This window comes from Macaca thibetana, chromosome 6, assembly GCF_024542745.1.
Source record: "Macaca thibetana thibetana isolate TM-01 chromosome 6, ASM2454274v1, whole genome shotgun sequence".
In the NCBI taxonomy this organism is placed as follows: domain Eukaryota; kingdom Metazoa; phylum Chordata; class Mammalia; order Primates; family Cercopithecidae; genus Macaca; species Macaca thibetana.
The window spans coordinates 142,100,895-142,115,411 of record NC_065583.1 but is presented as its reverse complement, the minus strand read 5'-3'; the positions used below and the strand labels follow the sequence as shown (position 1 = coordinate 142,115,411).

The following is a 14,517-nucleotide window of genomic DNA, read 5'->3' as shown; positions in this document are numbered from 1 at the left end:
GCACAGTTCCAGGTATGTGGTGAGAGCTCCATAAATGTTAGCCTTGCCAAAGAACAAGGCCTGAAGACAGAAGAGTAAGCACATGGAGCAAGAAAAAGACTCAGAGATAGTTAGGCAGGCCCAGAAAATACAAGGAAGAAAGCAAAGAAAAATTATGCATTATTCTCAAACTTCCCAAGGACCAGCCCTGAGGAATAATGCAAAGGATGCTATTTAACAACTTAAGCATGGGTGCAGTGGCTGGAGGTACATGTTGAAGCTGTTGGAGATTTCAGAACACCAGTCTCTTGTCTTCCAGAGGACACATAGCCACCTAAAAGATTTACAAGAGCCCTCACACAGGGCATCGAGTCAAGCCACACAACCGGAGGCCCTGTCTAAAAGGTTGTCCACAACTTTCTGTCTGCAGAGGCATGAATGAAACAAGGGCCTGTAAATGTCCCTTAGGATCCAGTTTCATAGTTTAGCAGCCTCTTGGGGAGTTACAGTGTGTTCCCTAGTACCATATCACTCCCTGGTAGTAAGGGCAGCAATTAGGCTGACAGCCATTTCCATTCCCCTGAGTGTCCCACAACAGTGATTTTCAAAAGACATGGAATGGCAGGTAGCCTATCCTGGTCTTCAATCAGATCTTGCCATAGAAATGTAGCCAAGTTAAAATAGTTTCTAGAATTAACTTTGCTCTGTAGCCTTTGACTCCTAAAGATGCACGTTATGTTCAGAAAGCCTCAATTAAGGCCAGGCACGGTGGCTCATGCCTGTAATCCCAGCACTTTGGGAGGCCAAGGCAAGTGGATCACCTGAGGTCAGGAGTTCGAGACCAGCCTAGCCAACATGGCAAAACCCCGTCTCTACTAAAAATACAAAAATTAGTCGGGCATGGTGGCACACACCTGTAGTCCTGGCTACTCAGGAGGCTGAGGCAGGAGAATCCCTTGAACCGAGGAGGCGGAGGTTACAGTGAGCTGAGAACATGCCATTGCACTCTGACCTGGCCAAAATGAGTGAAACTCCACCTTAAAAAAAAAAAAAGAAAGTCTTAATTAAGGCATATAATATGAAATTCACTGTGTAGAAAAGATAAATTGCTTACTTTAATGGTGTTATTCATTAGGACTTCATTTGATTCTTTAGTTTTGCAATCCAAATTTCTATGTATGCCTTTGTATGTTCACAGGAAGACATTTACAGTCATCTCACTTCTGTTATTCAGAATACTGACATCTTGGATGATGCAATTGTCCAACAGTTGATTTATTATGCTTCTAAGGACATGAGAGACAACAATGTAAGTTTGGTTCATGATGGTGAAAAGGGTCTTTAAGTGATCCAACTGCACCCATGTGGACTGTTCTACACTGTTGCCAGGACCACAAATCACTTGTATTTGTTCTTTGCAGTAACTTGGATATCCTTATAATGCCTGATATTTACTCCTTCACAGATGAGGAAACTGAGGCAAAGATAAGAATTATTTTAGAGGTGATATTATCCAACCTCCTTTTAGAAGAGGAAGTTCACAATTAGAGATATATTTTTTTCAAAGGAACATAGCTGTCTATTGACAGAACTAGAAACCAATTTTCTTGGCTTCTTTATGACTTATTTTTTATGTACCTACTTATCTTAGATTGTCTGATAGACAACATAGCAAAAAATAATAATTTGTAGAAATAATTTGAATCCTAGGATGATGTTATCTCTTCCAGAAAGAAGAATTACTTGTTCCCGCCAATGGCACTAACAATTTATGATGCTTTCAGGGCTTGAGATTTCTGGGTCACTTCTATAACTCAAAATTGGATTGTTATTCATGAGAACACCAATTTAACCTTTCATCTGAGCACAGCCCTTTGGTGTCTTAGCCCAAAAGACAAGAGGTGGGATGAGCAGAGTCTCACCACTGGTTGGCTCTGAACTCTGACTATTGCTTCAAAATGCAACAAAACAGTCTCAAATGCAGGGCTTATCTCTCTAGATCAATAATCATTTCCAGGCCTCAACTCAGTAATTCGTTCCAACCTATATTGTGAGTTTGCTGATGGCTTTATGAGTATATATTTTTATATCTTATCTGGGTCTTTTTTATTTTCCTCAGGAGGAGGAGTTGATCAAATTTACCTAGCTCACTATCACCAAAATCGGAAGTCTTTCCCAGTACCATCAATACGATGGAGATAATTAGGCCAGATTAACACTGAAACCAAAGCTCTCAATTCCTAGCTCATTTCCTTTCACTTTTCCTTTCAGTCTTTCAACCACAGTAATTTGCATCACTTAAACATAAAATATAAGTCCTGTGTTCATGGTACCAGATCAATCAGCAAGAAAACAGCTACTGACCTCCAAGTTTACTAGAACTCTGTTAAAACCAGCATTTTCAACGTATTCAAATTACCTCTGCTTTCCCAGCTACTGACACCTACCAAGCGTTTCTCACTATGGTTTTGTAACAGCCTGTTCTCCCTTCGTCCCAAAGCTAGAGTAGCTTATAAATAGTATGGCTGGATAGTAGAGAACGGGCTGCTAGAAAACCATGGTGAAAGATTCTTGGTAGGTGTCAGTTGCTGGGAAAGCAGAGGTAACTTGATTGCACTTTAAAAAACTAGTTTTAATAGTGTTCTTGCAGATTTGGGGGTCAGTAGACGTTTTCACAGACTCCAAAAGAAGGGAAGGTGGGAGGAATGGTGAGGGTCCACTAGAAGCCCAAATCTCACCATTACACAGTTGAACCATGTGGCCAACCGGCACACGTACCCCGTGAATCTGTAATTTTAAAAATAAATAAATACATACATAAATATTATGCTGACTAGTTCCCCTCCATAGCCTCACTTTACCCCTTTTTCAGTTGTTATTGTTATTTTTCTTTTCCTCTTCAGATGCTCAGAGAAATCAGAATGCTAGCTGGTGAGGTTTTGGTGTCTCTTGCTGCACATGATTTCAACTCTGTGATGTATGAAGTACAAAGTAACTTCAGGATCTTAGAGCTACCAAATGAATTCGTTGTGCTTGCCCTGGCTGAATTGGCAACCAGCTATGGTATAGTGGGAATATTCTCCATGTGTTCCCTGGGAAATGACAACTGCTAATTGTCTAAAAGCTAAATGGGAGCAAATGGTAGAAGAGCTAGCATCTCTACCTTCTTCTCTACCAAGAAATATTGATAGAGGGATATGGGCAGCTATTTAAAATGAGCATGGACGATTCTGCTGCCCAGCCACTAGTCTAGACCGCTCTGAATTTGGCCACTCTCCCATCCTCACCTTCCCCTTCATCCAGCTTTGCATTTGCAGAAGCACATTTTCTGTAAGGTATATTCTACTAACCACTGAACACTTTCATGAAATAGGGATCCCTATCATTTATTTCTACACTACTGTATTTAACAGATATTTAGGAATCATCTGTTATATATATTTACATATACTTGGGGGATACAGGGAAGATCTGGTGGGAGAGATTGACATTAATAAGTTAATTATCCAACTAAGCAATTGCTGGCAGCATTGATGGTATAGTGGTGAGAATAGCTGCCTTCCAAATAAGCAACTGCCACTTAACAACAGGTACAAATGGCTGTGTAGCTAGAACCTTATTTTCAATCAGCCCCTCCTTGATTATCTAACTATAGCCTGGTATTAAAGTGGGGCAGAGATGGGGGAATTATAGAAACATCTTTCTACTACACCTCATCTGCCTCCTCCATGCAGCCCTGAAATGCTTTTTGTTGAGTTGGAGTCACAGAACCCCGAATTTGAGAAGACAAATAACACCTCTCTCCTTTCTGCCCCTCACTGCAGTGTCCCAGAGTATTCCCTTCATGATGATGACCCTGCTCACCATGCAAACCATGCTCAGGCTGGCCGAGGATGAAAGGATGAAGGGGACTTTCTGTATTGGTGGGTATCCCGATGATTTCCTTTTTGCTTAAAACCAGACTGTGAACTGTCTTACAAATTAAGCAAAAGTCTTATTTTCCCTTTAATTCCAATCTTGTCCTTTTGAATAATAATAGCTACTACTTTTTGAGTGCCTACCACATGGAAAGTCCTCAGCAGGGGAGTTATCTCATTCAATCATCACAGCAATTCTGCAAGATAAGTACTATTTTCCCATTGTATAGGGGAGACACTGAGGTGCAAGGAAAGTAAGGAATTTTCCCAAAATGATGACACAGTCAATGAGATACAGAGGTGGCATTCAAACCCAGGTCTATGGGACCACCCAGTCTACACTCTTCACTGCCCTGTACAAACTTCCATTTCAACTGACCTCCTTCTCTAATTGGAGGATACTTTCTTGGCAATGATTGTCAGCACTTACCAGTTCTTAGCATAGGTTAAATTTTGGCATCTGATTATAATGCAATATTGTAATAATGATAACGAAACAAAGTAACCAAACTACAAGAAATCATAAAATCAAGAAAAACAGGCAAGCAAACTATGGTCACAAACTCCTCTATCCAAAACTGAAATATGTCACAGAAATCAAGAGCCTACAGAGAAAAACGTGCCTTGGAATTCCTAGGAAGTAGTGTTTACAGTGTACAGGGAGGTTTCTTGGATGAGACTGGAGACCTGGTCTCTTGACTCTGCTCAGCCACTGAGCCACCAAGTGACCCTGCCCTTCTCTCAGTCCCAGTTTCAACTCCAAAAACATCAGAATAAGTGATTGCTACGTTCCCTTCCACTTCCAACATACCCTAACACTACTATTTTGTAATTTAAAAGCCCACACTGTCAGGAATGTCTTCTTTACTTATTAATAAAGGTTCTTCTATTCCATCTTTCCCATTTCTTCTTGTTCTGTCATCAAAGTAATATTTTTATCTCATATATATTGAGAACTTGCTGTGTGCCTGGGCACTGCCCTGGGTATTTTAAGATTACTATTTCATGCAGAGCACGGTGGCTCACATCTGTAATCCCAGCACTTTGGGAGGCCGAGGTGGGCGGATCACAAGGTCGGGAGATGAGACCATCCTGGCTAACATGGCGAAACCCCATCTCTACTAAAAATACAAAAAATTAGTCAGGCGTGGTGGCGGGCACCTGTAGTCCCAGCTACTCAGGAAGCTGAGGCAGGAGAATAGCGTGAACCTGGGAAGCGGAGCTTGCAGTGAGCCTTGATCGCGCCACTGCACTCCAGCCTGGGCGACAGAGCGAGACTGTCTCAAAAAAAATAATAAATAAAAAATAAAAATAAAAAGATTACTATTTCATTTAACTCTCACAGCAACCACATTAGATGGGTAGCATGTTTTTCACCATTTTACAAGTGAGAAAGAACATTGGACTTAGAAAGTTTCAAACAGCTTGCCTCAGGTCACACAGCCAGTACATGGCAGAGCTAAGACTGTCAACTATGACAGTCTGACTCAAGGACCTGTGCAACTATACTAGACTAACCTACTTTCAATATTTTTTACTATTCCTACTTATTATCATAGCTAACACTGTGTTCCTGCAAAAAAAAACTTTGGAGCCTCTAACAGCATTTCTACATTTAATATTAACAACCAAGAATGTAAAATTAAATAAAACTGGAAATCCTCATGAACATTACTAAGGGAATTCTCTGTGTTATAAAATTATCTAAGCGCCCTTTGGTCTTAAAGCAACTTTTTGCCTGACTGCAACTAAAGAAAAGGTATAAAAAATAACTATCCATCCAGCCAGCCATTCAGCCATCCATCCATTCATTCATACCTAGTCATTTGATCAATCAGCAAATTAGCAGACATTGTGCTGGCTGCTTCACATACCATGAACCAGCAAGACATCATCCCTTACTTCAGGTTGCTTACAAGTCAGTTAGAAACGCACACACACATGCACACATACACCAAGAAATAAATTATTAGAAAGTATTGCAGGAGATTCTCAAAGAAATTACAGGGAGTTTGGAGAGACCATGAATGAGCCAATAAATGGCCAGCTCTACTGCTATAACATGCTCAGGGTCTTTTCCGGGGTATTTTGTGAATGTGAGCAAAATAAGTAGCACACAAGGGCTGAAGAAAATAATATTATTATTTTATGCATTTCATGCAAATATATGTGGATTCACTGCCCCAATGGTATTTTGGCAGGCTTAGATTTCTTTTTTATTTTATTGAAGTAAAAGATAGACACAGAAGAGCACACAAATCAGAAGTGTACATGTTGATGAGTTATTTCAAAGTGAAGTTGCCCATGTGGCCACCACTTAGGTCAAGAAGTGGGAGATTGTCAGAGCCCAGAAGCTCCCTCATGTTACCTTCAAAGGGTAACCATAGTCCTAACTTCAAACACCATTAGCTTTGCCTGTTTGTAAGACTCATCCATGTTGTTCTGTGGAGCTATCACCCATTTTTATTTCTGTATTCTTTTACATGTCTATAGAATGTAATAGAATTCTACCTATTAGCAGATATTTATACTATATTCTGTTTGGGGCTATTACCAAAACAAAAAGCTAATATGAATGGATTCTTGTACAAACTTTTAGTGCTCATATCTACACATATCTAATGGCTATATACATAAGACTGGAATAGTTGGGTCAAATAGAATGCATATTCAACTTTGTTAGATAGTGCCAAAGAGTCCTGCCAAATGCTTGAACCACGGCAGTATGTGAGAATAGCAACTGCACCTTAGTCTACACTTGGCATTGACAGTCTTAAATTTTAGACATTCTGGATAGTAGTGTCTTATTATGCTTTTAATTTGCATTTCACTATTGTGGCTGAGTACTTTCCATATGTGTATTTGATGCAGTCGTAAGATCATATAAAAACCATTACATATTTACTAATCATCAGCACTCTCTTCTCAAATTATTTTATCGTCTGTCCCATTTTTATATTTTTCTCAGTCTGTGGTTGTGTGTTTTAAATGCAGCCCTTGAGAAATTCAGCAAAGCCATTTACAAATATGTCAACCACTGGAGAGATTTTCCCTACCCGAGACTGGATGCCAACCGACTGTCTGACAAGATCTTCATGCTGTTCCGGTATATAATGGAGAAGTGGGCTCCTTCGGCCTCGCCCATGCAGGTGAGTGGGCCTCAGGATGCCTCAAGCTGGATGTCCCTACATGCTGGTTGAAATTTCTCTTCTGTTTGTAACATGATAATTATAGTCAGTATTTTTGGAAGCCATTGGTTGTATTTTATGAGATTCATCCATTTTTTCTTTTTTTTCCACCTATTTCAAATCACCATTTATTTATTCTTTCAGTTAATGTTTATTGAATCCCCATGACATGCCAGACACTGTTCCAGATCCTGAGGTTATAGCAGGAATTAAATAAATCAAAATCCCACACTCATGAAACTGACATTTCAGTATGTGGAAAGAACAATCAATAAGATAAAATGAGTAAAGAAAACCCAAAAAGTTAGATATTTCACGTTTTATATATTAAAACTCATATATGAGCTGAGTCACTAATTAGGAAAAATAGCAGTTCACAGATGCTTCTTGTGTCTAAGAATATCATGATTAAATAAAATAACATCTAAAGAATATACTTGGCTGCTTCAAAATACTGCAGTGCCTTGTCCTTGTAAAGAATAGATTACAAAGTACATTCACACATATCTTGCTTTAAAAGTGTCTTCCCCTTATCTTGCTTAACTGCTATAGTTTTTTTAAGAAGGCTAAATGATATCCTATTTAGGTCTCTTCATTGCTTTATTATAAAAAGTTTAACACTTAGCAACTTTCTCTAGTTTCTTTTCAACACTTTAAACTATTAAAGCATTTATTTTTTTAACATCCTGAGGTAGTTAAATCATTAGCAACATGGAACTTTAAAAATATTCTGTAGGGAAGTGTTTTCTTCAAGGCACCTGGAAAACAAATTCAATGCATCTGTTTAACGACTACTCTCCTTGCTCCCCACAGGAAGAGCCAGGCAAGTGCACAGAAGGTACACAAAGTGAGAAGGATGCACAGAGAGGGAAGCACTTAACTGCCCTGGTGAGCTGCAGCATTGGAATTGATCCTTGCAGCCCATGAAGCTGCTCACCACAGCGAAGATGCATTCCCTACAGAGGGACTAAAACTTACTGAGGCAGAGGTTGAAAATGGGGGATCAGGCACACCTGAGTTAGTGTGATGGAAGACAGGGAAGGGAAGAGAGAAAAAAAGATATAAGGCAGAAAGAAATGAAACCAAAAAGATGGTCTTAGTCATATAATGAAGAGCCTTAGCTGCTACATACAAGTTTGGACTTTTTTTTAATAAACAAGAAATGCTTGAAAGGTTTTAAGCAAGGATTTGAGTACTGTAGTAGCAAAATCATTCTAATATCAACATTAAAAATAGAGGGGTATGGGGTGGACTAAGATAAGACTATTGGCTAGAAGGCTATAGAAATATTCCAGCTCATAAGTGGTAAAGAGATCAATTAACATAGTGTTTGTGGAACTGATCAGAGTAGTCAGATGCTGAAGAATAGAATGACCAGCACTTGGCATCATTTGGAAGCTTATTACAATGGAAACACCTGGGATGGTTTCCTAGGTTTCTGACTCAGGTGATCTTGGGATCATCAATTTAAATGAGGAGGAATTACAAATATGGAACAGTACAAAATGGGTTTGATGTAGACATTTTGATTTGAACACCTATGGTACTGTCAAGTGGAGATATTAGTAGGTTTGAGGATATTCACATTTGGAGTTTAAAAAGAAAAGCAAAAACTGGACATACAGATTTGAGTATCATCATTGCATAAGTAACAACCAAATAAGTGGATTTAGATGGAGTTGTTTAAAGCGAGTATATAGAGTGGGAAAGTGGCAAAAATAGAGTTCTGGAGGGCATCAATATTAAGGGGAAAGCAAGGGAGAAGAACTCATGATGGAGAATACGGAATGTGCTAAGAATGTAGGAAAGTGAAGTAGAATGAGGTCTTAGAAGCTTAGAAAGGAGAAGTTTTCAAGAAGCAAAGATCTAGTCCTGAGTGTTACAGCACTCAAGAAAAATCTTGACAAGTGTCCATTCCTTGGAAATGTATGGTGAAAGAACCACCCAGCTAATACATAGTCTTTAATGAAATAAATGATAGTTGCCATTAGCCATTAAGTTTTGAGATGATTTGTTGTAAAATGTAGCTGATACAAAAAATTGTCAAACATTAGATAGAAAAGGAAGAATATAGAACTCTATAAGAATGATGTCATCTTTAACAAATTAAAATTCACAGAAAACATAGGAAAGAATAAGTCAAATAAATAAAAAATATACTAAAATATACCAGTGTTTATCCATGGGTACTATGTGTATTACATTTTCTTCATCATAACATTTGTGATTTCTACATTTTTATAATCAGAATTTATCACATTTACATTTCATAATCTGGAAGTTGTTGATTTTCTACACTGAATGGCAGCAAGATTCTAGTGGATCGGGAGGCGAATGGGAGCTGAGAAGTAGAAATAGCAAATAAAGACCATACCTTGGAAACCCTTTGCTCCAAGGGCAGGAAAGAGAAACAGAGTCAGGTGGGGGTAATAGTTGGGGTCAAAGTGAGGTGGAATCAATGAAGATTCTTTTTTTTTTTTTTTTTTTTTTTTTTTTTGAGATGGAGTCTCACTCTGTCAACCAGGCTGGAGTACAGCGGCTCCATCTCCACTCACTGCAAGCTCCACCTCCCAGGTTCAAGTGATTCTTCTGCCTCAGCCTCCCAAGTAGCTGGGATTACAGGTACCCACCACCATGCCCAGCTACTTTTTGTATTTTTAGTAGAGATGGGGGTTCCACCATGTTGGTCAGGCTGGTCTCGATTTCCTGACCTCAGGCAATCTGCCTGCCTCAGCCTCCCAAAGTGCTCAGATTACAGGCATGAGCCACCACAACAACTTGAAGATTCTTTAAGATGAGGTAAGTTCTATTGCTTAATACACTGAAAGAAAGTGACTATTAGAGAGAGGTTTAAAAAATAGAAAAGCTCTGTCTCAATAAAATAAAATAAAATAAATATAATATAATATAATATAATAAAATAAAATAAAATACAATCTGGTATTACAAAAATTAGCCAGGCATGGTGGTGGACGCCTATAATCCCAGCTACTCAGGAGGCTGAGGTGGGGAGAATTGTTTGAACCTGGGAGGCGGAGGTTGCAGTGAGCTCAGATCGTGCCACTGCACTCCAGCCTAGGCAACAAAGTGAGACTCTGTTTCAAAAAAATACAATAAAATAAAAAATAGGAGAGAAGGGCAAGTATTGAAATGAGTATCAGTATAAATACAGAGGTAAATACAAATACAGCTCTGTCCCATGGAATGATCTTAATCTGAACATTTTTAAAAGATTTTAAAGAATTTAAAGAACTATTTCTTGACTGAAAGCAGCGAGGAAAGTTTTGGGGAGTACCTAAAGCTCTTGGTGTTCTGAAAACCCATGAAAAACCCAAGGAAGTCTCAGAAATGGTATTTGTTTGCTGCCTGTACAGACTTTGAGCATCATTAAGGCCCACGGGCCCACGGTGAGCTTGCTGCTGCATCGGGAAGACTTCTGCGGATACGCTCTGGGCCAGGTGCCCTGGCTCCTGAGCCAGTATAAAGACAAAGAGATTGATTTCCATGTCACTCAGGTAAGAGTTATACCCTAAAGGAACTGAATCAGAGAACCCGCATGCAACCCTCCCAGAGGCTAGTAAGTCTCAAAAGAGCCGAAGCAGCTTAAACTCCTGTTTGAGCAGCTGAATTTAAGTATCTCTCGAAGAATATGAGATAGGAAAAGGATTGTATCACTGGATGAAGGGAACTTCAGAAAGGGATTAAGAATGTTCATTCTGGGCCTGGCTCAGTGGCTCACAACTGTAATCTCAGCACTTTGGGAGGCAGAGGCGGGTGAATCACTTGAGGTCAGGAGTTTGAGACCAGACTGGCCATAATGATGAAACCCCATCTCTACTAAAAATACAAAAATTAGCTGGGCGTGGTGGTGCTTGCCCATAGAGTACCAGCTACTTGGGAGGCTGAGGCAGGAGAATCGCTTGAACCCGGGAGGCGGAGGTTGCAGTGAGCGGAGATCGTGCCATTGCACTCCAGCCTGGGTGACAGAACAAGGCTCCGTCTCAAAAAAAAATAAAAGAGGATGTTCGTTCCAAGCTGCTGAGGCACTGAACCGGGTAGAAGGGGCCAGAATCATTCAAGAAAACTTGTAACTGCAGGAAGATGAGGAGCTTGTTTTTCTCTCAGAACACAATTATTTGCCTTCCACATCCTGTGCAGCTGCTTTCCTGGCAGCCTCCAACTAACCTGTGGGAGTTTCCACTTTAGAGTCTAAAGCAAATACTGACTGCAGCAGTTCTGTATGACATTGGCCTGCCAAGGAGTTTGAGAAGATCCATCTTTATCAATTTACTGCAGCAGGTAAGAAGACCATGCTGTCAACTCCGATTTTTAATTTCAACCTGTTTTCTGTTTTTAACATCTACCACCTGATTTCCACCCCCATTCAGATCTGCAGAGCTCCAGAGCCTCCAGTAAAGGAAAATGAAATGGAAGCTTCAAGCTGTTTTCTCATTCTAGGTAGGACCAGCATCCAGAAGGCTTTTAATAAAAATGTCCCCAAGTGATGATGATGACAATGGTAAAAGGAGGGCAAACCGTCGCATTAACTTACTTTCACACACACAAACACACACACACTGTTTCTTTAACTCACAGTTTTCTGTGCCTGCCCCTCTCCCCGCAAGTTCCCGGGAGGAGCAGGACGGGAAGAATGGCCAAGGATGCCAGGGTTCCCACGACTGGGATAGGTCCAGGGAGATAAAATTTTCAGTTCTCAAACCAAGGAAGTCCCAGGAAAACTGGAATGAGTTGACAACCCTAAAAATAGGAAATTTCTTTTTTCTTTCTTTCTTTCTTTCTTTTTTTTTTTTTTTTGATATTTGAGATTATTTGAGCCTGTGTCAAATCCAAAGTCACTCTTTTTTCTTCCTGGTTATCTCTTAATGTCTACATCTCTTTAACCATCAGTTACTCTGTATCTCTCTCTCTCTCTCTCTCTCTGTCCTCCACTCTATCCTTCTTTATCTTGACCTTACGTTATATCACCTGATTAGAAGGCCTGACATGGGATGCACGGGGGGCACCAAAATCCCAGGGTCAGAATACAAAACTATGCTCCCATACAGTTCCTGAGGAGGAGGGATAGCAGCAATCCAATACCTCCTGAACCTCCTCACTCCCCCAAATACTACATCACTTCTACCTCCTTGCATATCTTTCTGTCATGTGTATGCATACCTTTCTACTTCTCTCCTGACTGGCCCCTTTATCGTTATACTTTCTTCTTCTCCCCAATCCCTGCCTAACTAATTCACCTTACCCATGATACTTTCTAGAATAAACCACTGTCCTCTAGCCAGGCCTTTTGTCACCCCTCCCTGCTTCAACACCTGCAGCTCTCACAGCTGGGGAAGCATCACTGCCATCTCTCCCTCCATCTTCACATGGTGTTCTCACTGTGCCCCATGTCTCTTCTCCTTTTCTTATAAGGACACCAGTCATATTAAATTCAGGCCCACTCTAATAACCTTCTTAACCTCATTATATCTGCAAAGACCCTCATTTTTAAATAAGGCCACATTCACGGATATGAACAGAAATGGCCTAGGCATAGCAAGCTCTCTTAGGAACCAAACTGCTTGATTAATTCTGTGACACTGAAGAAGCATGGACATAATAAAATCAAATTACCAACTGAAGAGTGCCTTGGATAATCTTCATGGTGAACTTCCCTCCTCCCATTCACAAGTATTTTACCAAAGATGAAAATGAGTTCTTACAGCCCTAGTGTTTCTTGAACCTGCAGCCCATTCCAATCCTGGAGAGCTGATGGAATTTTTTGATGAACAAATAAGAAGTAATAATGAAGCCATTCGAATGGGAATCTTGACTTTGTTAAGATCGGCTGTCAGTGCTGAGGGTAAGCAAGAGGGTCGAAACCAACGTGGTTTATTTCATGCCAAGAAGCAGACTGAAGCCTATGCACTCTTTAATCCTATTCTACATCTTTTGGATGCTTATATAACATCATGTGCAAATGAAACTCTGTCTTCTCAATCTTCCACAATCTATAATTCCTTTCAACAGGCATCTTTAGTTACTTCACTTCTTTCATAACATTTATGGATGCACCCAGTTGAGAAGAATGAGCAGAATTTTTGAGAATTAAAGTTAGAATTTAGAAGCTCTTGTAGGTTGGTTAAATGGTCCAATATCAAGGGGTGGGTGGGAGAGAGTGTACAATTCTCTAGAGATTGATATGGTTACAAAAAAGCAGAATTTAATGAATTGCCATATTTTATTCCAGGAAGTACATATTTTCATAACATCGAATGCATCTTACAATTGAATGCATCTTTAATTATAATTAGCCACTATTTTTTGGTGCAATATGAAATAATGGTACATCATAAAATTGGTGATATCTTAGACTTGCTAAAATACAAAAATTAGTTTTTGCATAGTATGATATAGTTTTTTAACATTCAGTTAGCACTTTGATTTACTGAAGAATCAGCAGATGAATATGAAGCAGTCTCACAATATTTAGATCTGATCTACCAGGAATGATATATTGAAACCACTATGGAACCTAACATTTTAAACAAAATGAAACAAATGTAATAAGAAACAAAGAAAGCACTGGACATCATTAAAGATTTGGAAACAAAGAGGATGGGAGGGAATTGAAAAAAAATAAGTTGTTAAAGACAAGAGACTTCGCAATTATGTGCCATAATTCGAATAGCTTTTCGTCAATCCTAGCACATACTGTGCTTCTGTTGAGTCAGGCCTCTCAGTTTCTCCCTCTGTCTTTCAGAGCCCAGGTTGAGGGATCACATCATTTCAATAGAAAGAACAGTCAAAATCGTCATGGGTGATCTCAATACAAAAGTAAGAGAATTAATAGAAACTTTTGTCGATGGTAGCTTTAAGAATAAATGAAATTACTTTGATTCTTTAATGACCTACTTATGAGACTATTTTATAAAGAACTCTGTGGTCAATTCCGTTTTTCAAAGAACTCCATCTCTTCCAAAAAGATAAACTTCATCAAGGTAGAGGCCTAAAGTACACACAGCTAAAGGACATCTCAGTGAAAGGAAGATTTTTGCTTATTTAAAATAATTGTAGGACATCAGTGGATTAACACATGAGTAGAATAAGAGCAAAGAGACTGTATCTCACTATGCCAATGTACTTCAGATAGTTTAAAACTTACTTGTTAATTATAAAGATAATGTATCTTCATTCAGGAAATAATAATCCCTAAACCTTGTTCTTAGCATAGACATCCTAATCTCCAACCAGGCACCACCTAGAGCAAGTAATGCACATAGTGGATTGCTCAATATTTCTGATTATTTGATTAAAGTGTTCTAAGGCACAGTGACTCACGCCTGCAATCCCAGTGCTTTGGGAGGCTGAGGTAGGTGGATCATTTGAGGTCAGGAGTTCGAGACCAGCCTGGTCAATGTGGTGAAACCCCATCT

At 39.5% G+C, this 14,517-nt stretch overlaps 1 protein-coding gene across 1 annotated transcript in view; it reads left to right on the top strand.

Annotated features, from left to right (window-relative positions):
* The window catches only part of MROH2B (maestro heat like repeat family member 2B), a 75,347-nt gene that overhangs the window by 2,936 nt on the left and 57,894 nt on the right, over positions 1-14,517 (top strand). Inside the window, exons 3-11 of the mRNA XM_050793403.1 lie at positions 1,178-1,288; positions 2,883-3,042; positions 3,804-3,902; positions 6,891-7,045; positions 10,459-10,599; positions 11,291-11,383; positions 11,473-11,542; positions 12,831-12,944; positions 13,845-13,918. Of these exons, the coding sequence (XP_050649360.1) occupies positions 1,178-1,288; positions 2,883-3,042; positions 3,804-3,902; positions 6,891-7,045; positions 10,459-10,599; positions 11,291-11,383; positions 11,473-11,542; positions 12,831-12,944; positions 13,845-13,918 (1,017 nt within the window). The remainder of the gene's footprint in view (positions 1-1,177; positions 1,289-2,882; positions 3,043-3,803; positions 3,903-6,890; positions 7,046-10,458; positions 10,600-11,290; positions 11,384-11,472; positions 11,543-12,830; positions 12,945-13,844; positions 13,919-14,517) is intronic.